This window comes from Tursiops truncatus, chromosome 10, assembly GCF_011762595.2.
Source record: "Tursiops truncatus isolate mTurTru1 chromosome 10, mTurTru1.mat.Y, whole genome shotgun sequence".
Taxonomy (NCBI): domain Eukaryota; kingdom Metazoa; phylum Chordata; class Mammalia; order Artiodactyla; family Delphinidae; genus Tursiops; species Tursiops truncatus.
Genome location: NC_047043.1, coordinates 24,340,810 through 24,367,622, shown reverse-complemented (window position 1 = coordinate 24,367,622; position 26,813 = coordinate 24,340,810). Strand labels below are relative to the sequence as shown.

Sequence of the window (26,813 nt, the reverse complement as noted above, 5' to 3'; positions counted from 1 at the left end):
AGCACTGCGCATGCTCGCTGCGCCGGCGCAGGTTTCCGCGGCAGGGGTGCATCTACGCTGCGGCGTCCGGGGTCTCCAGCAGGGTCGAGGCTCCGGTGCGCGCAGAGTCTTCGGCTTCGGCGGGCCCCAGGCGTCCCTGCGCTCCGCGAGTCCCCGGCCGCCGCCCCAGCGCGCCGCGATCTGGCCCTCTGCCCTGCGAAAATGGCTGCCGTACGCCGGGCCCGCAGTTACTGCCGCTGCCTGGTGCGCTTCTCCGACCGAGAACTCTGCTAAGTCCCGTTGCAGCAGACGGCAGGAGTAGACACCGGACTCCCGGGGCACCTCCTCGCGGGGGCGGTGCCGAGGGGCGCCGAGAGCCCCTCGGCCGCGGCCGGCTGGCCCGCCAGCATGGTAAAGCGCCGAGGAGCTCGGGCGGGCGGCGGGCGGGACGGCCCGGGCCTGCGGGGAGCCCCGGGGGACGTGGAGAGGGTGAACCTGCGAGGGTTGGGGGCTGCACGGCTACCACCATACTGGGGCCCTGGCCTGAGGGTGGCGGACAGTGTTAGTCCTGCCCGCTCCCCGGGGTTCCTTCCTGCCGAGCCCCCTAGCTGGGTCTCCAGGTGAGCAGAGCGGGTTTGCTGGACGGCCGAGAATAACGCCTCTCGGCCTGCTGAGGGCATTGAACCGATCTCGTCCCTTTAATAAAAGCGAGCGTAGATTGAGGTGAGCCGTCGCAACATCTGAAAACGGGAGGGAGCCTTGGCAAGTGGAGACACTTGTTGATCGCCGCCCCCCGCCCCTCCAAAACAAAAAGCCTGCCCATGGAGCCGCCGTTCTGACCCCTTAAGGAGTCCTGGGTTTAGGAGACGCCCGCCCCAGGACGCGGCAGTTCCTGGGGCAGGGTTTTGGCTGGCGGTCCTGGTGGCTTGGGGTTGGAGGGATTTTGTCTCATTTCACAGCAGTGAGGGCCCAAGCAGCGTCAGTGCGGTCCAAATGGAGGAACTGAGCAAAGCTCCAGAAATTGACAAAGCAGATTCCATGGGGCTATTGCGTGTTGGCCTATGTAGTCTCTGCCCCATGCTGCTTTGCTTTGGCTTCAAATAAATTGTCGTTCCGAGAAACTAATCTCTGGCTAAAGTTGAGTGATTCAAGAGTGAAATGATCCCAAACTCATTAGCTTATAGTAGACACCCAAGTGTTTATTTAATACACGAATGGTTGAATGAACTTATTTTATGAAGTCAATTTGGTGAATAGAAAAACACTAATTGACTATGCTTTTAAACTTTCAGAAATAGTTCTCTGACCAGGATTAAGCACTTAACTTTCTGTATTTCATTAGTCCCATGTGTAAAACAGTAAAAGGATGAACACATGAGCTACTCTAGTGAAAGGTGATGTTAGGTCCAACTCAGTTATGAAAAACAAAGGGAAAATTTCTGGATGACAGCCAAAGACCTACTTATTTCAAGTGGTATTTGAGTTGAAGAGCATATGGTAAAACCCCAAATTTGATGGTTCTTGTTATTGTCACCATACTGTCAAAATCGAAGTCTTAGTGGATGAGAGCTCTATTAACACAGCCCAGGGGAGAAGATGCTGTCTGTATTATAGGCTTCCTGTCTCCTTACCTCATCCTTGAGATACGCATTATATATCCTCATGGCATTTTATTTGTTAATTCATTTTTTGGAGCACTTACTATCAGCCTGGCATAGTGCCAGACCTCAGATCTTGATGCCAATGCACTGATTTCTAGCGAAAGAGACGAAATCTCAATACAAGTCTTAAGTGCTGTGATACCAGCACAAGTGTAATGGGAAAACCAAAGAGGCAAGTGAAAGGATCAGAATTTGTTTCCTCCTGGGATAATCCCTGAGCTGAATCATGAAGGATGAGTAGCAAGTAGCCAAGTGGAAGAAGATGCAGGCATTCCAGATGCAGAGAGCAAAGCAGCGTGTGCCAAAGCGCGGGGCTGGAGAGAGCAGGGGGAGCTCTTGAAGTCACTTTGGTGGGGCTGTTGGGCTAGAGGTAGAGGCTGAATTACTGAGATACCCCAGGGACCAAGGTCCCCTTCCATTAGCTGTCCTTAGAGTTTATAGTAATAAAGCAGACCCTTATTTGAGAAGAGAGAGAAATACACTTGTTAGATCTATAAACTCAAACCCTTTTATTGTGTAATTTCCCATTACTGATGATCTGAGTAGGAAAAGCTCTCAGCTTTTTTAAGTCTCAGAGACTTAAAAAAATGTATTTGACAGTGCGTTGATGCTCAGATTTTCCAGTTTTCTGGAAGTTCATCCGAGGCTCAGCCTTTCTCTTTTATTTCTCCACTGATTTAGCCTTTCCAGGGTGCCAAGCACTTTACCACGTACTAACTAGTTCACATCTCACAGGCACCTCTGTTGTAAGTCTGGTTGCCAGAGATAAGATAGGGAGCCAGGCTTGTTTGTGTTGTGCTATGAAGTAGTGCAAGTATATCTGGTTGCTGTGCTCAAAGATAGGTGTTAATACAGACATTTTAGTCCTGGGAACAAATTACAACCCCAATTGGCAATTGTAAAACTTACCGTGTTTGGAATGAGTGAAGTTAAATAGATTTTATTATTTTTATTTCTAACTAATCTTCAAAGTCACTTCCCTGATTGCCACATTTCTTTATAGGACTGAACACTTGAAGTGTTGAGCAAGTCTTATTTGCTAACAAGTGTGTTAGGTTATAGACCACACCTAGGCAACATTTCGTTTTCACTGGAATATAGGATCCAGTTTTATTTAGCAAACATTTATGGAGAATAAAAGGATAAAATGGACGGAAACTGACCTGAGGCTTCTGTTAAGTCCCAAGCCGTGCACAGTAGTTCCAGCCCAGCTTTATTCCACTTTAAGTCAATCCAATATATGAAAATCTGGATTTATAAAAAAAAAAAAATGGAAGGAGCTTCTTTACAAAAACCTTCACTCTTACATGTCTTTGATTTGAGTGAGCTTTTCTAGTACATTTAAAATATTATTAGACTAAAGTCATTCACACATTAATAACATTCCGGTTTGTGTAAAGAAGGGACAACCATATATGGGCTCTATATGGTCTTAAGAGATCCATGAAACAAAAACTATTTGAACTCTGTACCACCAACTGTTATTTTCTGAAGCAAAGTTGTTCTTTTTAACCACCTACCAAAACATTTTAAGCTGGAGCCCAGTGAAGTTGTTTATTCTACAGTATTAAAAAATTAAAGTGTCAGACTTTTCTGACTGGAATCATTTAACTTACCTGTGAAGAAGATATTCAGAGAGAGGCAGCTGTGTGTTTCACTGGGCAGGTAGCTGAATGGGAGATGTAGGTTACCAGGGAAACTGTTTGCTTATTCCTGAGCGTCGTTTGCTTTCCCCCACTCAGGCAGAAGCTGAGGAAGATTGTCATTCCGACGCTGTCAGGGCAGGAGATGAGGATGAACACGAACGCCCTGCTGAGACAGATTTGCAGGCATGTTTCTTCCTTTGTGCATTTCGTTCTTATTCTGTTGCTTTCCATACATAAGCAGGAGTTGGTCATAATTATGAAGATTCATAGGTTCTTATTTGCATTGAATGTAGCTGTATCTTCATACCGGTTTTTAGAATACTTAAGTTATAACTATGTTATAGATTTATTTTTCTGTAAAAAGGAATATCAGTAATTGCTGCTGTGTAATTCAATATGTGGGTTTAAAGTGTTCAAACCAAGGCATAAGCATGACTAAAACCCATCACCTTAAAGAAAAAGATTGACAGATTTGACCTTCTAAAAGTTTAAAACCCATATATAGCAAAAGACCTCCTAAATCAAAAGAAATAATTAACTGGAAAAACTATTTACCATCTAGGGGAAGAGGATTAATATCTCTGATACAGATGTAACATCCTTATAAAAGTAGTAACAACATAGGATAGAAAGATAGGAATGGATAACTAATGGAAAAAATTAATATAAATATTTATGAAACATTAGAAGAGATAATCAGCCTCACTAATAATTTTTTTTTTTTTTTTTTTTTTTACTAATAATTTTTTAAAAATACAAATTAAGGGCTTCCCTGGTGGCACAGTGGTTGAGCATCCGCCTGACGATGCAGGGGACACGGGTTCGTGCCCTGGTCTGGGAAGATCCCACATGCTGCGGAGCGGCTGGGCCCGTGAGCCGTGGCCGCTGAGCCTGCGCGTCCAGAGCCTGTGCTCCGCAGTGGGAGAGGCCACAACAGTGAGAGGCCCGCGTACCACAAAAAAAAAAATTAAATCAGCAAAGAATTTTTTTTAAAAAAAAGATCAGATTAGTGAATAATGCCTATTGCTGTCCAGGCTCTGAGAACACTCACGCAGTATACATGAAAGCATAAGTTGCTACAGCTTTTTTGCAGGGAAGATTAGCAATATGGATCAAAATGAAAAACATACATTCCCTTTGAACCAGCAATCCTACTTCTGGGAAATTAATCCTAAGGAAATAATAGGGGAAGTGAGTAAATATACACATACAAAAATGTTTATTGTAGCATTGTTTATATGGAAGAATGGAGTACAACCTAAATATCCATCACTTGTGTTAAGTAATGATGCATCCATACAGTGAAATATTCTGCAGCCGTTTAAAAGGATAGGGTAGAGCTTTGTGCATCGAAATAGAAAACTATTCATTGTAGTTAGTTAAGTGCTTCTTACTGAATTTGTAATCTTTAGAATACTTGTGCGTTTGGAGTGCACCATCTAGTAGGCGTTAAGAGTGCTGCTAGGACTTCCCTGGCGGTCCAGTGGTTAAGACTCCGCGCTTCCAATGCAGGGGGCTCGGGTTCGATCCCTGGTCAGGGAACTAAGATCCCACATGCTTAAGTCAGAGGTATATGTGTTACATTCGTAATAGGAAGGTGGGAGTCAAAGCAGTGTGCAGAATGTAGAGAAAAATTATTAAAAGCTTTCATGTTTTAAATCTGTACTCTTTTTTTAAAAAGCCAGCACTAATATATACAATCCAATTACCAATGTCCTTTGGGGGGAAGGGCATCCCAGGTTGGGTTCCCAGAAAGCAGACTCCGAGGTGGGTGTAAGAGGTTTATTAAGCAGTGCTCTTGGAGTCAGCACCTGTGCCAGGGAGGCAGGGAGGGAAGCCTGAGGGGGTTGGGGGAGCTGGACTGCCCTGCAGTCTCAGTGGACCAGCTCAGTTAATCCTGCGGAAGTTCCGAGGACTTCCTCAGAGCGGGGGAAGAATGACCTTTCAGAGCGGGGTCTTTGATCACTCTCGTTGATCAGTCGTTGGGTGGGGAGCACTTGGGAAGGGGTGTGGTCTCCCTGAGGCCCTACTTCAGGGCGAGGGCTGAGGGCTGTTCTTCTGTGGCACTCCCAGCAGTTCCTAATGGGGGGGTCTGGGCAGCACAGCAGAGCCCGCCACAGAGGGGGTTTCACTTTTTCTATGTTTAGATTCTTTTTAATGATATGTGTTAGAAAAAATAATTACTTTTAAAAAAGAGAAAGGTTATTAAAAGAAAGACTTGGGGCTCGCATACAGGATTTTGAGGTGATGTATTCCAAGGGAAGAAATGTTTGAAAGCATCTAAGTTCAGTCCCTAAGTGATGGCTTACATTTTCGATTCCAATTAAAATTTGATTTTCTCATACCATTAGATTTCTCCTGTATAGAGAATCTTATTTTAGGCAAAATTTCACAATTTCTTCAAAGTCTTAAGCAAAAAATTATCTTGGAGGATAACAGGTATTTAATGGTAGTATTCAGTAATTTAATAATTTAAAGACAGTGTTTTCTTATCTTAGCATATGTGTATGTGTGGACATCGGTGTTGGACCTATTGACAGATTGTTCCAGAGTTGAGCTCCTCTTCCTTGGGGGGTCCTGAAACATTCTTCTTCCCTCAGGCACAACTCCAGAGGTTCCGAGCTCAGTGGATGTTTGAACTTGCCCCAGGTGGAGGCTCGAGCAGTTTAGAATCTCGACCTTGGAGAGCAACGAGAGGCTCTTCACAGAGAGCAGCAGACACCAGAGGAAAGCAGGAGCTGGCAAAAGAAGAAAAGTTAAGTGTTAGGGGCGTTGTACTTGGAAAGATGGTGACAAGTGTGCCAGGGTGTCCATCCCTCACCACTTTTTGTAGGCCTTTGGATGACACATTACTCCTTCTTTCCTGCAGGTATACAGTCTTGCCGGAACTCTTTGGTAATATACACCCCTGAGATTCACCTGGTCTAAAAGACAGATGCCTCTGAATCTGTTTAACAGAAGCCCGAAAGGGGAAAAAATTGGTTTAAATGTTAACACCTTCCCAAAGGTCATAATGCAATATTTTGTTATATTTTGAGTTGAACAGATTTATAGTGATGCAGTAATTACTTCCTTATCCTGGAAAATTTTGAATGCTTTCTAATGGTTCACCTCTTTCCTAGTGCTTGTTCACACAAAGTACACTCAACCCACCATTTCAGTTTTCACAACAGTTGTCCCTCTGTGTCCGGGGATGCTCACCTTCCTTGTATGAAACGGTGTAGCATTTGCGTGTAACCACGCACATCCTCCAGTATACTTTAAATCATCTCTAGATTACTTGTAATACCTAGTACAATGTAAATGCTCTGTAAATAGTTGTAAGTGCAGTGTAAATGCTGAGTAAATAGTTACCATTGCGCAGCAAATTCAAGTCTTGCTTTTCAGAACTTTGTGGAACTCTTTTCAGATATTTTTGATCTGCAGTTGGTTGAATCCGAGGATGCAGAGAGAGGGATGTGGAGGGCTGACTGTATCCTGTTACTGCACAGGGGTTGTCATCTTCATACCATCAGACCCAAGTTTTTCTTTACAAAAATTTGCCGTTTAATAATCGACATTACCATGATAACTAAAAACTTTCATATTTGTTTTGTTTCATTTTAATTTTGAAATAATCACAGATTCATAGCACACGGGAGTCCTGTGCACCCTTCCCATCCTCCCTTGACGGTGACACCTTCCGTAGCTAGACTTCTAGGAAGTAGACCTTGGTACAGTCCACAGAGCTTATTCAGGTTTCCAAGCACTTCACTGTCTGTATGTGTATAAATAGTTCTCTGCAATTAGCCGTGTAGCTTCATGTAACCATCACCACAATCAAGATACAGAACTGTTTTGTCACCACAGGGCTCCCTCTTGCTACCTTGATAGTTATACGCTCTCTTGCCCACCTCCTCCCCAGCCATTCCTAACCACTGGCAGCCCCTATGCTGGCCTCCATTTCTATAATTTTGATATTCAGAAAGTGTTGTTTAATTCCTTTGAGGTCTGTCCCAGTTGTTGTATGTGTCAGTAGTTTGTTGCTTTTTACCGCTTAGTCGTGTTGCATGGTGTTCACGTACCCCACTTTGTTTGACCACTCACCTGCCGAGGGACATTTGGGTTTTTTCCAGTTTGGGGCTATTATTACTAGAACTGCTATGAATATTCATATGCAGGTTTTTGCATGAACATGAGTTTTCGTCCCTCTGGCCTAAGAGTGCAATTGCTAAGTTGTATGGTAAGTGCATCTTTGATTAAAAGAAACTGCAAACTGTTTTCCAGAGCGTCTGCACCATTTTCCCTCCAGCAGTGTATGATTGATCCAGTGTCTTCACATCCCCGTCACCATTTAGAGTTGTCATTACTTTTTTTTTTTTTGCGGTCCGCGGGCCTCTCACTGCTGTGGCCTCTCCCGTTGCGGAGCACAGGCTCCGGACGCGCAGGCTCAGTGGCCATGGCTCACGGGCCCAGCCGCTCCGTGGCATGTGGGATCTTCCCAGACCGGGGCATGAACCCGTGTCCCCTGCATCGGCAGGCGGACTCTCAACCACTGCGCCACCAGGGAAGCCCATGTCATTACTTTTTAATTTTAGCCATTCTGATAGCTGTGTAGTGATACCTTCTTGTGATTTTAATTTGTATCTCCCCAATGGCTAATGATGTTGAATATCTTTCCATGTGCTGTTTCCTGTCTTTATACGCCCCTCAGTGAAATACCTGTTTGTCTTTTCTGATTGGATTGCTCATGTTTTTACTGTTGGGTTTTGAGAGTTCTTTATGTATTCCAAATACAAGTCCTTTGTTGAATATGTGGCTTGTAAATTCTTTCACTTTGTAGCCTGTCTTTTCATCCTCTTTTTTTTTTTTTTTTGCGGTACGCGGGCCTCTCACTGTTGTGGCCTCTCCCACTGCGGAGCACAGGCTCTGGATGCGCAGGCTCAGCGGCCATGGCTCACAGGCCCAGCCGCTCCGCGGTACGTGGGATCCTCCCGGACCGGGGCACGAACCCGTGTCCCCTGCATCGGCAGGCGGACTCTCAACCACTGTGCCACCAGGGAAACCCTTTTCATCCTCTTAACAGGAAATTTCACAGAGCAGAAGTTTTAATTTTGATGAGGTTTAATTTATCAGTTTTTCCTTTTATAGATTGTGCTTTTGGTGTCAAGTATAAGAACTCCTTGCCCAAGTCTCCCAGATTTTCTTTCTTTTTTTTCCTAAAAGTTTTTAAAGTTTCACTTTTAAGTCCTTGATCCATTTTCGAGTCACTTTTTATGTAAGCTATGAAGTTGAGTTTGACATTCATTGTTTTGCCTGTGGATGTCTAACTGCTGTAGCACCATTTGTTGAAAAGGCTATCCTTCTACCACCCACGCTCACTTTTAGTACAGATTTTCAGAAATTGTTTTTCACTGTTTATTTTTATAGGCTCGAGAACTCTTCCTAAAAGCAGTAGAAGAAGAACAAAATGGAGCTCTCTATGAAGGTAAAAACTCAGGTCCCAGGATCATCTTGTCTTGACAGTTTTGAATAAGAACTCTTTGCTATTCACCAATTTTTTAAAAAATAAGAATATATTTATACAGAACATCAGTCTCTATATTTGATATTGATTTTTAAAAAATAAAAATTGTATTTTTATATAACCTGTCTCTCTCCAAAAAATATTGCTGAGAAACATCTCATATTGGTAGGATTAGTCAAATAACCTTTTTCTACATTTGGGGTTTAGTATTTATTCTTCATTATTAAAGTCTTAAAAATACTGTTGCTTATTGAAAAATAGCAGGATATGCCGTTGAAAAAATAGGATATGCGCCTTTTGTAGGTGAACGTTATTTCAGAGGAGGAGACTATGAAGGGTAGATGGAGGAACATGTACATGCTTTCTAAATTCTAATGTACATTTTAGAGAAGGAATACTCTTCAGTCTTATTGTCTCTTTTATTAGGCCAGTAGAAATGTGTAAGTAAACCAAGTGGTGGGGCTGTTTACCAGATTAGGTTTGTAATTAGGCTTTCATTTCCTGATAGAAAAGCTGTTAATTGGGGCATGGAAAAAAATGCTAGCACTTGAGTGGTTCGAAAATGCCCCCCAAATAACATTTTCAAAATTACTGCATTTATTTGCAAGTTTCTTCTAGGGGTATTTTCACTCTGAGATATGAAAAGGGCCCAAATGGTGGTATCCTGCCACAGTCTTGATTAGCCTGTGAGGTTCCTGTGTCCACGTAGTTTACAGTCACTCACCCAGAGCAGCAGAACACGGCAGAGTGGACTGAACTGAGTGGGCTTCATCTGTGGGGAAAGAACTAGTCAGCTTCTGCAGCCCCAAGTTCTGTGGTATGTCTCTGTGGGAGAGACTGCTCAGTGTTCTAGTTCTAAACCTCCTGGCCAGCAGATGGATTTAAAACAGGTTTTATAGGTTACTTAGCTAAATAAGAGGCAGCTGGACTAAAGGAAGTTGGATTTGAAGAATAAATTCCAGTAAATTCCAGAAAACCCTTCTCCTTATTCTACTCAGGAGGAAACGTTTTATTTTCTGCATCCTAGGAAGAAGTTTGCTTAAAGGTGTTTTTGTTGGGGCTGCAGCAGTGGCATTTTCAAAGCACAGAGAAAGACAGCCACATATAAGATCATTTCTGACAATATGTGAGAGGCAGAGGGAAAAGATGGGCTAAAAGATAAGAGTAAAATGCAACATCTTAAGTTTCTGTAACGTGAGAGCTTTAGAAAAAGATTATTTCTGACTAGTAGGGTTTGGAAATAAGTTTGCTGACTGCGACTGTTGCATGTAGAAAAAGGGAATTTGGCTGTTTGTAAAGAAAGTTACCAAATTAAACCACAGTTAGGGTAATCAAAGGAAATGACAAAAATGTGTGGTCATAGCTAATTTAGCTTTATTTTTTCTTTTAGCCATCAAGTTTTATCGTAGGGCTATGCAACTTGTACCTGATATAGAGTTCAAGATTACTTATACCCGGTCTCCAGATGGTGATGGCGTTGGAAACAGCTAGTGCGTACATAATTTGATAGACAGTAATATATAGAGTTTGTTAAAGTTAAGCGTCTTTGCCCTGTTGACTCTTAACATGATAATGATAAGAAGACGGTGCTAATTCTGTTGTTATATAGTCTTTAATGTAAAGACTTGTGTATAAAGTTGTAGAAATTTTTTAATTAGGGAAATTTTAAGAGTAAAATATAGAAATGCATATTTTAAACAGGTGTAACAAAAATTAGGTGATGAAAGAGTTTTTTTTTAAAAATAAAAGCAGTGATTACTGAAAGGAGTAAATTAAAGGACACATTTCAACTTTCTGAAACGTATAAAGTCAAAACTATTAAAACGTGATCAGGGCAAGCCTGAAAAATGTTAATGGTTGAAATTGGGTACATAGTGTTTTATTACACTAGTCTTTCTCCTTTTCTATCCGTTTGAAATAATACATTTTTTAAAAGGCTTTTTATTAGGAAAATGCTGGACTCTAACCAGACTTTGTTGTAGATAGAATACTGTTAAGACTGTAACATTTGTTTAAAAACACGGGCAAGACATAAGCGCTCCTAAAAAAAACCAAAGAAACTGTGTTTCATTATACAGATGCCATTGGCATCACAGTCATGGAGTAGCATTGACTGTTTATATGGACAGAGACCAAGAGAATATATTTTTAAGCGAATACTTTTGAAGCTGTGTGTAAAACAATTATAAAATTGTATTGGCTTAACCCCTCTCTCTCCCAAAGCTTATAGTAGAAGGGAAGGGAGTCTGTCCCCACAAAAGGATGTCAGGTTTAAAATGAGCAGTACATAGAAAAATAGAATTTTGGTGATGAGATATTATATTAGTTCTGCCATGAAACAATTAAGAGGTTACCTTTATCGATAACTTAGCGCTGATCGCCAGTGCTGTTTAACTGCTTATGGTATTAACACTTAAGCTTTGGCTAAGCCGTATTAAAAAAATCCTGATGAAGTCAGCATTTATTGTCTGTTTGGGGCTAATAATATTGTTCACTAAATTAGATTTAATAACGTGAGGTAGTTCATACTCAAAAGGACTCATTGGGGCTTTTTCTAAACCTTCTTTGAATTTGGGTAGAGTCCTTCAGACCCAGCTCTGAGCCAGTTTGATAGACGCCAAGGGCTGTTGAGAAAGGTTGTATTAAAACATTAAAGGAACATTTCTTTCTCTCCCGTCCTGTTACACAAACCCAGATGCTATGAAAGTTCTTTAAGGGTACAGTTTATTTTCTTAACAGACTTAACAGGCCCTAAAAGCCTCTGCTATTTTTTTTGCCTTCTGTAAAAAGCTGGTAGCATAGCCCTGCAGTCCATCTAGCCTCAGCCGCATGTGCCCTTTGTTGTCTTATAATAAGCCCTTCCTGGTTTTCTAACTGCATCCTCATCCAACCTTTTTGTAAGTCTGACCATTTTTAAGGTTACTGTTAGCAAAAATGGAAAGCTGTATATTTTTCTAGAACTCTAGCTATGTATTTGTTCATACTGATAAATTATTTGTGGACCCAGCTTTTTAAAATTACATATTTTCCTCTCTAAAGGTAGGGTGATAAGGCACATACGTTAGAAAACCCTTGGTAAGTAAGCACCTCAGATAACATTTGTATGTTTTATTTTTATCCAGTTACAATGGATTGTGGTCACTTAAAAGGATATATTTACATAAGATTTTTAAAAATCATTTGAAAGTATCTTTTTACTAATTCATGAAATCTCTATTTGCCATAAAACTAATTAATTAAATCTCAACACCTGTATCCAAAAATTTAAATTCTTTCTCTGTGGGAATTAAAATTGCTGAAGCTTTTTTCTTCAAAAAGTTGGTATGGTACTCCTTTGCAAGGCAGGGTAACCATTTATCATATTAAAAAAAAAAGTAGTGAGGGGCTTCCCTGGTGGCGCAGTGGTTGAGAGTCCGCCTGCCGATGCAGGGGACGAGGGTTCGTGCCCCGGTCCGGGAAGATCCCACATGCCGCGGAGCGGCTGGGCCCGTGAGCCATGGCCACTGAGCCTGCGCGTCCGGAGCCTGTGCTCCGCAACGGGAGAGGCCACAACAGTGAGAGGCCCGCGTACAGCAAAAAAAAAAAAAAAAAAAAAAAGTAGTAAGAAGTTTGCTTTTGGATGACTTTTTCTAAAGCAGATTTTGAAAGTACTGTGGAAAATCATTTTCTAAGCTGTGTTGTGTAGACTGTGGCACTGCGTTCACTCACCTCCCTTATTTTCTCAGCATCGAAGATACCGATGATGACAGCAAGATGGCAGACCTCCTGTCCTACTTCCAGCAGCAGCTCACGTTTCAGGAGTCTGTGCTCAAACTGTGTCAGCCCGAACTTGAGAGCAGTCAGACTCACATATCAGGTGTGACTTCGTGGTCGTTATAACTCAGTGAGAAATACTTTTCCTTAGATTTACGTTTTCCAAACTTACAAGGTCAGATAGCTTGTCAGACAGTTGCTCTAGTTCAAAGTATGGTGGGAGATCTAATTGTAATTAATTTGTGCATACTGATAAGCTTTTCAAGATCCGAAGTAGAGTGGAGTTTGTAGCACAGTTGTTAAAGGGTGCCATTCTTGGGCTTCCCTGGTGGCGCAGTGGTTGAGAGTCCGCCTGCCGATGCAGGGGACGCGGGTTCGTGCCCCGGTCCGGGAAGATCCCACGTGCCGCGGAGCGGCTGGGCCCGTGAGCCATGGCCGCTGAGCCTGCGCATCCGGAGCCTGTGCTCCGCAACGGGAGAGGCCATAGCAGTGAGAGGCCCGCGTACTGCAAAAAAAAAAAAAAAAAAAAAAAGGGTGCCGTTCTTTTTTCAGTGATGCTCTGCGAGGGTAAATGTGTGAGTTGGGGCGGCCCTCAGGAAACCGGAGGAACAATGGCACCATCAGGCACTTCAGCCAGGTTGGACGGTAGTCCTGAGATGGGCTGAATGTTTAAAAATTGATGGGGTTTTTTCTTTTCATATGTTAAATGTTGTTTACTTAGCTATGGGACTTTCCAGAGGAGGACAACTGAAAATTTCCAAGGAGATGGAAGTCATTTTTTAATGTTAACAAATGCATACGCACGCATACATACTAGACTATTTTTCTAACATATCCATTTTTATGTATCTTGATGATGAAATGATCTTCCAAGGGAAAGGGGTACTTTATAAAAGTACTTTTGGATCTGTTCAATACTGAAAAAACAAAGATATTTTGTGTCTTGATGTTAGGAACCATTATTACTTCTGGGTAGTTAAATATACTTGTGCTGTAGCTCTGAGCAGTACTGAAGGTGCGGTTTATAAAATTTAAGGAATACATAAAGATATCTGCAGGGAGAACGTGACAGCAGAGTGATGTATAGGAAGGAGAGTCACTGAGAGAATAGTTTCCTTTGCAGCGCTGCCGATGGAGGTCCTGATGTACATCTTCCGATGGGTGGTGTCGAGCGACCTGGACCTCAGATCGTTAGAGCAGTTGTCACAGGTGTGCAGAGGATTCTATATCTGTGCCAGGTACTTACTGTTTTTTTTTTTTAAGCAACTCTGTCAGTGGTGAAAAACATATCAACAAAGTGAAAAGACAACCAATGGACTGGGAAAAAATATTTGCAAACCATATATCTGATAAGAGGCTGATATCCAAAATGTATAAAGAACTCATACAACTCAATTGCAAAAAACCCCAAATCTAATTAAAAAATGGGCAAAGGACCTGAATAGATGTTTTCCCAAAGAAGATGTACAAATGGCTAACAGGTACATGAAAAGTTGCTCAACATCATTAGTCATTAGGGAAATGCAAATCAAAACCACAGTGAGATATTAGCTCATGCCTGTTTGAATGGCCATCATCAAAAAGACGAGATAAATGTGGATGTAGAGGAAAGGAAACCCTTTCACACTGTTGGTGGGATTATGAATTGGTATAGCTACTACGGAAAACAGTATGGAGGTTCTTCAAAAAATTAAAAATAGATCTACCATATGATCCAGCAGTTCCACTTCTGAATATATATCCAAAGGAAACAAAAACACTAACTCTGAAACATATCTGCACCCCATGTTCATAGAAGCATTATTTACAATAGCCAAGACATGGAAGCAACCTAAGTGTCCGTGGATGGATGAATGGATAAAGAACATGTGGTATATATAAACAATGGAATATTATTGAGCCATGAAAAATGCAGAAATCCTACCATTTGTGACAACATGGATGGACTCTAAAGGCATTATGTTAGGTGAAATAAGTCAGAGAAAGACAAATGCTGCATGATCTTACTTACGTGTGGCATCTGCATAGAAAAGGAGAATAGACTTGTGGTTACCAGAGGTGGGGGAGGGAAGAAGGTGGTCAAAAGGTACAAATAAGTACTAGGGATGTAATGTGCAACATGGTGACTATGGTTACCATCGCCATATGATAGAGAGTTGTTAAGAGAGTAGACCCTAGGAGTTCTCATCACAGGAGACCTTTTCTTCTTATTGTATCTGTATGAGATGATGGATGTTCACTAAACCTATTGTGGCTTATTTCACAATAGATGTAAATCAGACCATTGTGCTGTACACCTTAAATTTTTACAGTGATGTGTGTCAAATATTTTTCAGTAAAATTGGGAAAAGAGCTATACTTTTAAAATCTGGTTATGTGAAGAATAATCATAGTTTAGAGTAACTTTATTTAAGACAGGTAATCCTTTATGAATGTCTTATATAAAAATAAATACTTTATCCTTAGCATCTAGAACTTTTTTTATAACTTTATGTAGTTCTTAAAATTCAGATGCCTTGTTTTTAAATAACCTAATTTCATTTGGAGTCTTGTGTTTTGGGTAAAACATTTGAATTACTTCAAAGCCTTTGGGTTTTTTTTTGGTGATTCTGTGTGCATTTCTGTTTAACAAGTACCTATCAAGCACCTAGTGGATTGACCCAGCCTTTTGAAATTGGGGTCTCTAGCACTGTTATTCCATTAATTTTCCTTTTAATTACACATGAGAAAACAAAAAGGGAATTAAGAAAATAAATTTTCAGGGGTAGGATAATATTTGGTTATAAAAGTATTTGTTAAAAGAAAAAAATTTAAATACGTTGCAATGTAAATTTGGGTGGTTTGTCTCTTTTTGCAGTCTGGCTTCAATATAAGTAATTCCTACGTCTTTAAAACGGAATGTTTTCAGTTAAAGATAGCGTTAAAGATGGCGTTAAAATTATTTTGAGTTGTATTAGAACCATGTCAGTTGCGTCGCTTTTTGCAGTAATCCCATGACAAAGTCTTGTTAGGGTTAGGGTTGGTGCTGTCTTCGTAACTGACCTCCAGTCTGACTGTTTCGCTGTTTCTCCGAGTACCATTCTGGCTCAGCCACCATTAGGCCTGGTCTGGATTATGGCATTGGCATCTTGTGTGGTCTCTGGGCTTCCGCTCTTACATACCGGGAGCACATTCTCCGTAGACCACCAGTCACCTTTTAAAAGCATCAGTCATGCTCAGAACCCTCCAGTGGCCTCCACTTCACTCAAAGGGCCACTCCCGCCTGTAGACCACTACGTCACCTGCCCCTGCCCTCCTCTTCACGCACGTAGTCTGCACTTCACCCAGTCACTCTGCTGCAGCCGCATGATCCTTCTCGCTCCTTGTTGAACGTGCTGGCCACACTCCAGCCCTTGGGCCTTGCATGCTGTGGCTTCTGCCAGGATACCCTTCCTCGTCACCGTAGACACCTGCCCAGAAACAAATAGTCTCTGTTTCCCCACCACCATCGTCCTGGTCCTTTTACTCTGCTTTGTTTCTTTTTGTACTGAGCACACTACCTAAAACTTTTCTCTCGTTTTCTTCTCTTTTGTTTGCTTTCCCTGTAAAAGAGCAGGGCCTTTGCCCTGTCCGTCAGTCTGTCCCCAGTGCCCAGGACAGTGCCTGGCCGGCACTCAACCAATATTGCTGAATAGAAGATGGCTGGTGGCAGGAATGTTTCTCATGTCTGAGTGCGGATAGGGACTCACCTGTTATATGTACTGATGTTGTGCTTTTATTACCTAGAGATCCTGAAATATGGCGTTTGGCATGCTTGAAAGTTTGGGGCAGAAGCTGTATTAAACTTGTTGCATATACATCCTGGAGAGAGATGTTTTTAGAAAGGCCACGTGTTCGGTTTGATGGTAAGTTGAACTGTTTAGAGCAATGGTGACCTGTTGTGCTGATTTTGAGAAATACACAGTCTTAATTTTCTATAACAGAGCAGAGTACTATAAGTATATTTAAAGGAAGCCACAATAAAAACAAAACTGGGAACATGTTACATGGTTGTAAAAGTTTTTTATTATGTTCTTTTTAAAAAACCTGTTTCTTTTTATAGGAGTGTATATCAGTAAAACCACGTATATTCGTCAAGGGGAACAGTCTCTTGATGGTTTCTATAGAGCCTGGCACCAAGTGGAATATTACAGGTACAACTGTAGTAAACTGAGTGAGTGAAAAATTCTCTCTCTCCAAGTATTGGTTCGTTAGTTATTGGACATCTGTTCTTTGTGGCTTTTGCATTTATCCACAAAATGGCCCTCAGTATTTTCATCCGGTGTTATAACAGGAACTGCACTCAAAGAACCAGTAGGTTAAGATAAATCAGTTAATTCCTCCTGGGCTCTAAACCTAAGAATCACTATGAAGTCACTTTAGAGCTCCTCCGTGTCTTCTGCCTTGTCAGGTAGCTTGTGCTGTTACTCAGGCTTATTGTTCACCAGATACTAGTGTCACTGAGAAACGAGTAAGCTATGGTAACTGCCCTGTAATAGCATTGGGCCTCGCTTTCGTTTGACATTAGTTAGTGCTTTGGGGAAAAACACACAAATGCTTTGGTTCTCTTCTGCTGGCCTCACAGGTCATGTTTGTGTCAATGATGTTTTGCCACTTCTTTGGCCCACGGTATTTCCATTCTGGATGGATGACATTTCCATTCCGGATGCGCAGGCTCAGCGGCCATGAGTAAATAGGTTTCGGTACCAGTAAATAAGGATGTGTTTTCTATTTGCATGTGGTGTTTTGGTGTTTTCCTTGTTCCACAGGTACATAAGGTTCTTCCCAGATGGCCACGTGATGATGCTGACCACCCCTGAGGAGCCCCAGTCCATTGTTCCGCGTTTAAGAACCAGGAATACCAGGTAGTGTCTTTCTGTAGTTTTCTATCCAGTCTAAATTTTAGGTGGTAACTTGCAGATTATGTAACTTAATACTGGATTAAAGAAGCAGTCATCTGGGGCACTTGTGAAAAGTACCAATCGTGGGAATTCCCTGGCATTCCATTGGTTAGGACTTAGCAGTTTCACTGCTGAGGGCCCAGGTTCAATCCCTGGTTGGGGAACTAGGACCCCACAAGCTGTATGCAGCATGGCCAAAAGAAAAAAAAAACTCAACTGATCCCTGGGCCTCTCCTCAGAGATGTCCCTCCGTAGGTCTGGGGCCTCGGAGACTAGGCTTACTCACATCCTAGCTGATTGCCCTCAGGCAAGTTGAATAAACACTTCTAACTAACCCATTACCTTCTCGATTACTTAAATAAATACACATTACGGATTAATAGATTTAAAGTGTTGGGTTTTTTTTAATTTTTAGAACTGATGCAATTCTACTGGGTCATTATCGCTTGTCACAAGATATAGACAATCAGACGAAAGTATTTGCTGTGATAACTAAGAAGAAAGAAGAAGTGAGTATGCAAGGTGGAATTGGCAGTTTTCCTTTTAATTTTCTTACCCTGCTCATTCAAGCATTCTTGATTAGAAAGGTTAAAAAATACCGTTTTGTAATTTATACAATATGGGTGTTGACTTGGATCAACTTATTTGTTCTTCTCCAAGTTTCCTCTTCTGGTCCGGGTTTCTTACGCATGAAAACGTAAAGCCAAAGTAACTATTAGTTATTCCTGTGAAATAACTAGTACAGTTATATATGACTATGTTTTTGCTTTTCTCCTTTTGAATCCTAGGAGATTTTCTTCCTAAATGGACTCATAGAGATAATTCTTTCACAAGGATATTTTTAGAATTTCAGTTTGTACTGGAAATAAGCTGAAGTGAGATAATTTCCTTCTTCCTTTTCTTACAAAAGGAAAAAAAATGCCAAGTAAATACGATGGCTGAATTATTACATTCCAGAGTATTTTAAATTCTCTTAACAGATTAAGGGGCTAATTTTTTCCACAGCTTTTCCCCATGTGCCTTTTTTCAGTCCTGGCTGAAAACGCTAATGTGTACTCAAGAAGTCAGTTGTGAGGTAGTTAGAATAAATACTTGCCTGGTGCTTTTATAGTTAATATAGCTCTTGAATGAAGTTTCTCTTGTGTTAAACTCCCCCTCCCTCCCACCCCCAGCACCATGTATGGGAATAGTTAGGGCGGGTTTCATCTGTGAGTCCTGTGGCCCTCCGCTGTGGCTTCTCTGGCTCCCTCTGGCTCCCGGAATCGGGGGGGGGGGGGGGGGGCAACAGCCTGAGGGGCAGAGTTGCTTGCTGTCACTGTGACCTTGGCCGTGAGTTTACTGAGGTCAGAGCTGGGGAGTCGTGAGGCCCTAGCTGTTTAGATTTTATCTAATAAGAGAGTTTAGGGACTCCCATGCTGATGACCAGTTTTCTCTGCAGAATATGACTCAGTGAAGCCGTGCATAGTGGCGACATTCTGGTGTTTTTAGCAGTACTTACAGAAGTGTGATTCCAGTGAACCTTGTCACATCTATTTCTCCGTTGACTATTTTACTGTTATTGCAAAGGATCAGTTATACTCAGTGTTTTTTCTGCAGCCTTCACCAGCTTATCACTTGCCCTCTTTAAAAATTCCCAAGTGTTTCCGAGTAGAAGGAAATACTAGGCTTAGAGATGGGAGACAGGAACTTTAGTTCGCATCTCTGACACTGGCCCTGGGCTGCCCGCCCTGGGTCCTCATCCTGTCGGCCATCACACGGCAGCGATGCGGTCGCACGTCACACCTGGGGACGTTGTGATGACTGACTGAGATGGTGATGATGGAGGGAAGAGCCTTCTGCGTTTAGAGTCCTTCGTGTATTTCCAGGCACTCGTACACATTCTCAGTCGATAACCAAAATAGCTGTTTACTATGTGCAGATAGTGTGTAACTTAACATGCTTCTGGGGTGTAGCACCATCCATCTCTCTGTCTCTGTCGTGAAGTGAGGCCTCACTGTTGCTCATGCACCTCTCTTCTTTTACAGAAACCACTTGACTATAAATACAGATACTTTCGCCGTGTCCCTGTACAAGAAGCTGATCAGAATTTTCACGTGGGGCTTCAGCTGTGTTCCAGTGGCCACCAGAGGTTCAACAAACTCATCTGGATACATCATTCGTGTCATATTACTTACAAGTAGGCGAATGCAGTAAAAATCCCAAGGTTACAGACTAGACATGTCCTTCCTGTTCAGTTGAGGGACTCAGATAGGGTTTGATTCCTCAGAGTGAACGTTCGATTACAAAGCAAAACCACAGCATAATAATCCTGCAGACGAAGGAAACGGCCAACTGGAAAAAACCTAAAAGTGGACCAGGAAGTGGAGCGTTCCGAGCTCCTGCCCACTGCCCATGGTGGTGCGAGTGGGCACCGACCCCGTGGGGTTGAGAGCAGCTTCCGTGCGTGGGTGGTGCCTGGTCACTAAGCTGTCCGTGCGTGACTTCATTCGTTGGCTTACTCAAGGCAGTTGTAAAGCACCGAGACCTTTTTTCTTCTCCCATGTTTCAGTCTGATCATTTTTCACCTTATTTCCATTTGGTTTATCCCCAGGGATTATACCCAGATTTAAAATAAGTTGTAGTTAGGAAAGTAAGTCTGCTGAAAAGATTTCGGGTGTTCCAAAGCCAAATCTATTAGTGGTTCCTGTTTAAAGTTCTTTGTCCTATGAGTTAGGATTTGCTTGTATGAAATATTTAATGAACAGATGAGAATGTGTGAGAAAGGAACAGTGCAGAAATGAGTAAAGTAAAAAAAAGGAATTAGGAAAGTGAAATGTCAGTTCACGTGGATACAGATCTTAGCTGTTGTTAGGTTTGAAAGAACACCGGTGTGTGCCCGAGGGTCTGCATCCAGTTGAAATCAGAATTCTGAGAGGCAGGTTGTGAGGTCAGCTTCCATTAGCCTCCTTCACAACCTTGACTGCGTTGTTGAAAACTCCCTCTGTCACGTTTCCATCTTACAAATAACTTCCCACTCATCTGGGAGGTCCTGACAGCTGAGAAAGAGCATTTTTCTCTCTTCTCATCCTTACCTCCTGGTCCTGCTATCTTCTTTTTGCTTCTCTGAGTAATTTGTGAAGTGGACTCTTTTTTTTTTTCTTTTCAAAGAAAGAAACCAAACCCAGAAGTAGGACAAAGCAAATGAAAAGCATCACATCTTAAGAGCAAAAAGTGACGTCATTTGTAACTGCTAATGATCACGTTGACGTCCTTATAATAATATCTATAAAGTCACTTGAATTTTACGTTTTTGTTTATTTCTCCTTTTTTGTTTTTAGGAGAAAATTAAAAGCTGTGGTAATGTAACTCGTCACCTGCTTCCCCAGTAATTCAGCACAATTACTGTAATTGTGCTGTTGATCATGCAAATATGAACTCATTAAATTCTCTTCTAGGATTATAATTCTTTCTAAAATACATTTTAACAAGAGCTTTACAAAGTCTATAGCCTTTGACTTAGAAATTCTACTCTTAGGGATCTGTTTTGTTCATATTCAAAAATATCACAACATCATTTTTAATTGCCAAATATTGAAACAGCCTACATCTCCAGCAAAAGGAGAATTTAGTAAATGTGGTATACGCAGACAGTGGAATATTATGCAGCCACAAAAATGGCTTCTGAAGAGTATTTAATGACGTGAGGAAATGCTTATGTCATGATGTTTTAAAAAGGCAGGATGACAAGTAGAGTATGATCTCAGCAGTAAAGTTTGATAGCAAGGTTGAAGTGCCTGGAAGAAATGCTTCATGAGGCCATATCTGGGTGATGGGGTGATGAGTGATTTTTCTTTACATTTTTCTAAATTTTTCAAATTTTCTATAATACACTATATTATTTAGAATTGACTGAGATGAATTAAATTTAAAAAAGGCTAAAGCCTAAAATAAACTCCTCCCCCCCACCACCACCCCAAAAAAGGCAAGGATTTCAAATGAGTTGATATCTCCTGGTAATGAGTGATTCTGTGCTTTCTTTCCAGATCAACTGGAGAGACTGCGGTCACAGCTTTCGAGATCGACAAGATGTACACGCCCCTGCTGTTTGCCAGGGTGAGAAGCTACACTGCCTTCTCCGAGAGGCCCCTGTAGCTCTCACGTCCACCCCTGCCGCGATGCATGGATAAAAGTATATAGAGAAACAGAGCACCTAAGTTATAAATGTACATATATTATATATATATGGAATTGGAACTTATTTTACATTGTTGGAGTTCTTTCAAGAAGAGTATAAATTGATTATTTTTTTTATGTAAAGAGAGAGTTGATTCTTGGGGAGTTTGTTTTGAAATTATTATAAGTTACAGTACATTTACGTTGTGAAAAACCACATGGGATTTAAATCGTGCCCTTTTTCAAGCAGATTTCTGAGCAGATTCTGTCACATAGGTCGTCTTCTGACTGATCAGCCCAGTATTTAAATGCGTCAGGGGAGCACCCCACGGGATCAGCATTTATTTCACGCGTGACGTAGTATCTCTCACTAAAGGCTCGAAATGTGAACACCTGTTCTGGATTTGTTTGAAACTTTGACCAATAAAGATCATAAATAAATGTTTCTTTCAAGAAAATGTATTTGGACAGCCTTTTTAAAATGTCAGAATGATAAAACAATCCTAAGGTAGCCAGTGAAGGCTTACGAATGAATGAGCGCCTCTTTCGTCTTGGTCTTCATACACAGCCACAGACTATAGTATCTGTACACTGACCCTACCCAGGCCCCCTACAGATACGTGACATTAGGTGAGAAAGGGTGACTCCCTCGGGGCCAGAACTCGTCAACAAGCTCAGCCAATCTTCTTTGTTCCTAAAAGAGCAGGAGTGGATCATATAAACCCAGGCCTAACTCTCTCCAGAACCAAAGTTGGGAGAGGGCCAGCCGCCAAGGGAACTGTACGTTACTGCCCCGGCGGCAACGCTATGGGTAATTTCAGAGTTTGCGTTTGGCACATCTCTACCAGATTCAGGTTCGGTTTTGGTGATTCAAATACAGCTAGAGTCGAGTACCTGTGTACTTTCAGAAGAAAACACCTGCAGCCAGGATTGCTTTCAAGTTCATAGTGACAGTAAAAGATGCTTCGGGGACTCAGATGGTGGCGCAGTGGTTAAGAATCCACCTGCCAATGCGGGGGACACAGGTTCGATCCCTGGTCCGGGAAGATCCCACATGCCCCGGAGCAGCTAAACCCGTGCGCCACAGCTACTGAAGTCGGCGTGCCTAGAGCCCGTTAGCCACAACTACTGCAGCCCGTGCGCCTAGAGCCCGTGCTCCGCAAAGAGAAGGCACCGTGGTGAGAAGCACACACACTGCAACGAAGAGTAGCCCCCACTCACCGCAACTAGAGAAAGCCCGCGTGCAGGAACGAAGACCCGACGCAGCCGAGAAAAAAAAGATGCTTCGTAAGTTCCCACAGTTCAATGTGGGGCAGGCCTTTTAAAAAGCTAATATATGTTATGTTAAAGATGAAAACCGGACTTCCCTGGCGGTCCAGTGGTTAAGACTTCACGCTTCCAATGTAGGGGGTGCAGGTTCAAACCCTGGTCAGGGAACTAAGATCCTACGTGATGCGTGGTGCAGCCAAAAAAGATGAAAACCCCCCATCCGGTGTGTGTTTAGGAAGAAAAAGTTCCATTTAGTTTGGCTTTTTGCAGCAATCTGAGAAATGAGAAATGTGGGCATGTCACAGGAAAGTGTAAGCCGGTGGATGCCGTGTGCCACGCTCAACCTCGCTGGGATGGGTGAGCCAAGACCGGAGCTAATTAACTCCCACTTAATCTTAGGCTCAGCACCTCTGTGACACATTCCTTGATTCCACCAGCAAGTGTCCCTTTTCTGCGTTTTCAAAACACCCCACGTTCCCGCCATCCCAGCAGGTATCACACTTCTAATTTTTGTGCATGACAGTGTCCCTCGATAAAACTGGGTTCTTTTAGGACAGGGGCTCTTTCTCTTCAATTCCTGATCCCAAAGCACCTCTGTGCTGTGAACATTAACCCCTAGGAAGCAGCAGACATTCCACGGGTCTTTCAACACTACCTTTATTTATTTATTTTTATTTTTTTAAATTAGAGTATCGTTGATTTACAATGTTGTTAGTTTCCGCCGTACAGCAAAGTGAGTCGGCCATGTGTATATACATATATGCATTCTCTTCTAGACTCCACTCCCATATAGGTCATCACAGAGCACCGCATAGTGCTCCTGTGCTATGCAGTAGGTTCTCATTAGTTATCTTTTATATATAGTAGTCAACACTACGTTTCTTCTCTCAAATGAATGAACTATGCTTTTGCCACTAGGTGACGCTCTTGTCCCACTCTTTTAAAGTTTGCCTCTTTTTCTCGTCAGTGTGAGGGAGGGAGCTGGTTTTCACACTCGCAGGAAAATGGGGCGTTCCACGGCCCTCTGATTGGCCTTCAAAGCTGCACGTGATAGGAACTAATACAAGGTGTGTATCCAAAATGAGATGCCACCCTGACCACAGAGCCCTGACTCCCGCCTGCTGAACTCCTCAATTACCAGCCAAGGAAGCCCGGTCTTCTTGGCCAGTGTTTATCTGGCCGGCTTGTCTCGGCTGCAGGAGGAAACTGAATATCCTGTTTGGAATGAACAGAAAAGGGCTCCTGGGATGAGTCAACTGGGGTCGGGTTAGGAGGTAGACAAGATGGAAAGGGGAACAAGAGAGACCGGCCTTTCCCCTTTTGACACACACGCGGCCTGATTTATTATAACTATTGCATACTTTGGGAGGCCCCGAGCCCTACTTCCCAGTCTTCTGCCCAGTACAGATATTTGCTGCATCACCCCTAAATCCACTCGAATCTTCCATATCTGCACCTTCTGCCTGTGACTCCAATAGACATTTAGTCGTGGAATTGAGATTCATAAAAGCTTGCAAGACTGATCCAAGATTTGACTGACAGCAGATGCTGAGTGTGTGTGCGCGCAGCAGATTGAGGGGGAAGAGTGGAAATTTCATCAGCACAGGCTTCTTTCTGACAACATGGATTTCTGTGCAGACTAACTTTTCCTTGAACACTGGAAATACACTCAACCCAATATATTGTGCGCAGGCCAAAGGGGCAGTAAGTTGAAACCTGCTATGGAAGCAAAGTGACTGTATAGTCAGGTTATTGTCAAAATCAGGACACTTTTTAGGGGAAAGAGGAGTATGTTTTGTAATTACACTGAGACAACCAGCATAACACGAGACTGTCCTGGGCAAGTGGGGATGGATGGTCACTACATACCAGGCATTGCCAAGGCCCTACAACCAGCTTTTCATCAGATTTCACTTGAATGAGGTTATTTGTTCGATCTATTTTTCTTCCTCTTGACAGGAAAGAAGAAAATGCCTTTGGTTTCCTAGTGTGTGAAGTGACTGCTTTGGGCCCTGCTAATTTCCCTCAGAACGTCACCAAGTCTGCACTTGGCTGATGGAGACTTTGGTGCGAGGCATCACCGACAGCATGAAAAAGTGCTGATTTCTACTCTTCGTTAGTTTCTACTTTTCTCATGTCTGTTCTTGATTCATTCTCACATCTGTGGCTGGGATTCTGTTCAGAATCCCAGGTACCTGAGGACAGTTGCCAAGAGACGTCTTCTTTTTGCCTTATGACTTTCATTCCCTCCAAGTGTGGGGCTAGAAGCCAAGTTTCCTGCCTTGTGCCCTCTTTGTTCTCATCTGTGGACACCTACTCTGCGTGATCATCTAGAGGAGTGGGTTTATTTGGAGCACTGTGACATGGTGTGGTTCAAAGACCATCAACTGGATCAAAGGACCTGCGCTCAGAGCGCCTAGCACAGAGCCTGATGAATCGTAGGTGCTCGGTAAATGTGAGCCAACACCCAGTCAGACCGTCCTCATCAGTGCAGGGCCGCGGAGCAGTGGAGGGGCGGCCTCTGTGGCCTTCTCGACCAGCAACGTGTCAGAGGAGGAGTTCCTTGCCTGGGGCTCCCAAGTCAAGCCTCCAGCAATAGGCGCTTGTACCGTTCGGAGCAAGTGGTAGCTACAAACATTGGGGCTTCTCTAGATTGAGGGTCTTTAGGCTAAGCATCCTTCAGACCTAAGCGTGATTCCTTTGAGTCCCTGGAATCTGAATAGGAAGGAAAGATTCTTGTTCCTCCAGATGTGAAGGAGTAAGGTTTTCCCCTAACTCAGAACTTGAAGGGAGAAGTAAGGAAATTGCGTAAAAGGGTAGAAACACGCTGGACTTTGGAGCTGGATAGCTGTGGGTTTGAACATCCACCCTTACCAGCACTTATTATCGTAGTCAAATTCACTTAAACACCTGGAGCCTTATTTGTAAACTAGGCATAATGGTAACTAGCTGCAGGGTTGCCATGACAGCAAAATACTACACATCTTAAGCCCTGGCACAAAATAGGCTTTTATAAATGGAAACTATTATCGCCTAGGATTATCTAACAGAACAGTAACACTCAGGTAGGTGGGGGAAATAGCTCTATGACTGGGAGCCCCCAGAAAGAAGATCCTAACATCATAAATCTTGAAAGAGAAAAAAGCCCTAAGACTATACCTGTGACCTATCTCAACTGGGCAGTTTATATCAGAAATCCTCTTATCCTGGGGCAAATCAGATTATGTCAAATCTATGACTGGACTTGATCGATTGGTAGGGATTGCCTGAAGTGCAGTTGAGAAAGATTCTGATGCTGAGTCTGAACTCAGGGAAGCATGCCAGAATTGACTGATTAATGATGCCTGCCCTGGGTGCAGGACAGGGGCGGCACATAATTACCCTCTGTTCCTCACTGACCAATGCATAAGACTGCTCTTAACACAGGCAAGGGTCTGGACATCTAGAGCAGCGGTCAGGCTTTGGGTAGCTCAGGGGAAATAAATGGAAGGCAGTGATGCTCTAAAGGCTGATATAAAAGGAAAGGTGTGGAAGATCATGGGAAATCCTTGATAGTATGTTGGACAAATTTCAATGACTTCCTAAATCTAACCAGGAGCAGCCCAAAAGGGGCAGCCAGAAGTGCCTGAGAAATTACCTGAACGAGTTAAGAGAAAATTACACGTTTAGTGTCCATGACTATACCAGCTGGCATCACGCAATGCTGCACGGCCCTCCTCTCTGTGGTAGGGTCCGCAGGGGGCCACAAATGAGTCACAGTGGGCCAGGCGGGTAGACAGTTGCTAGCGGGTCCCTGTGTGGCTTGCCTGAAAGGGAAGCAGCTACTAGGCTCCTGTTGACTGTCTCCTTGAAGCCAGATCTTCCCATGTTTAAAGAGAAGCTGGTTTGTGTGTGAAATGTCCATATTTTTAAAATTTGGATCAAATTA

The 26,813-nt window shown here is 42.7% G+C and overlaps 1 protein-coding gene across 1 annotated transcript; it reads left to right on the top strand.

Annotated features, from left to right (window-relative positions):
• The first annotated feature begins 187 nt into the window (after positions 1-187).
• FBXO9 (F-box protein 9) lies at positions 188-22,078 on the top strand. The gene is made up of 13 exons (XM_019949875.3): positions 188-390; positions 3,383-3,469; positions 5,887-6,042; positions 8,696-8,753; positions 10,183-10,282; positions 12,518-12,648; positions 13,669-13,783; positions 16,311-16,429; positions 16,627-16,717; positions 17,333-17,428; positions 17,880-17,973; positions 19,489-19,640; positions 21,487-22,078. The coding sequence occupies exons 1-13, from the start codon at positions 388-390 to the stop codon at positions 21,593-21,595; spliced, it is 1,311 nt and encodes a 436-aa protein (XP_019805434.1). The 5' UTR covers positions 188-387; the 3' UTR covers positions 21,596-22,078.
• Positions 22,079-26,813: the final 4,735 nt, after the last annotated feature.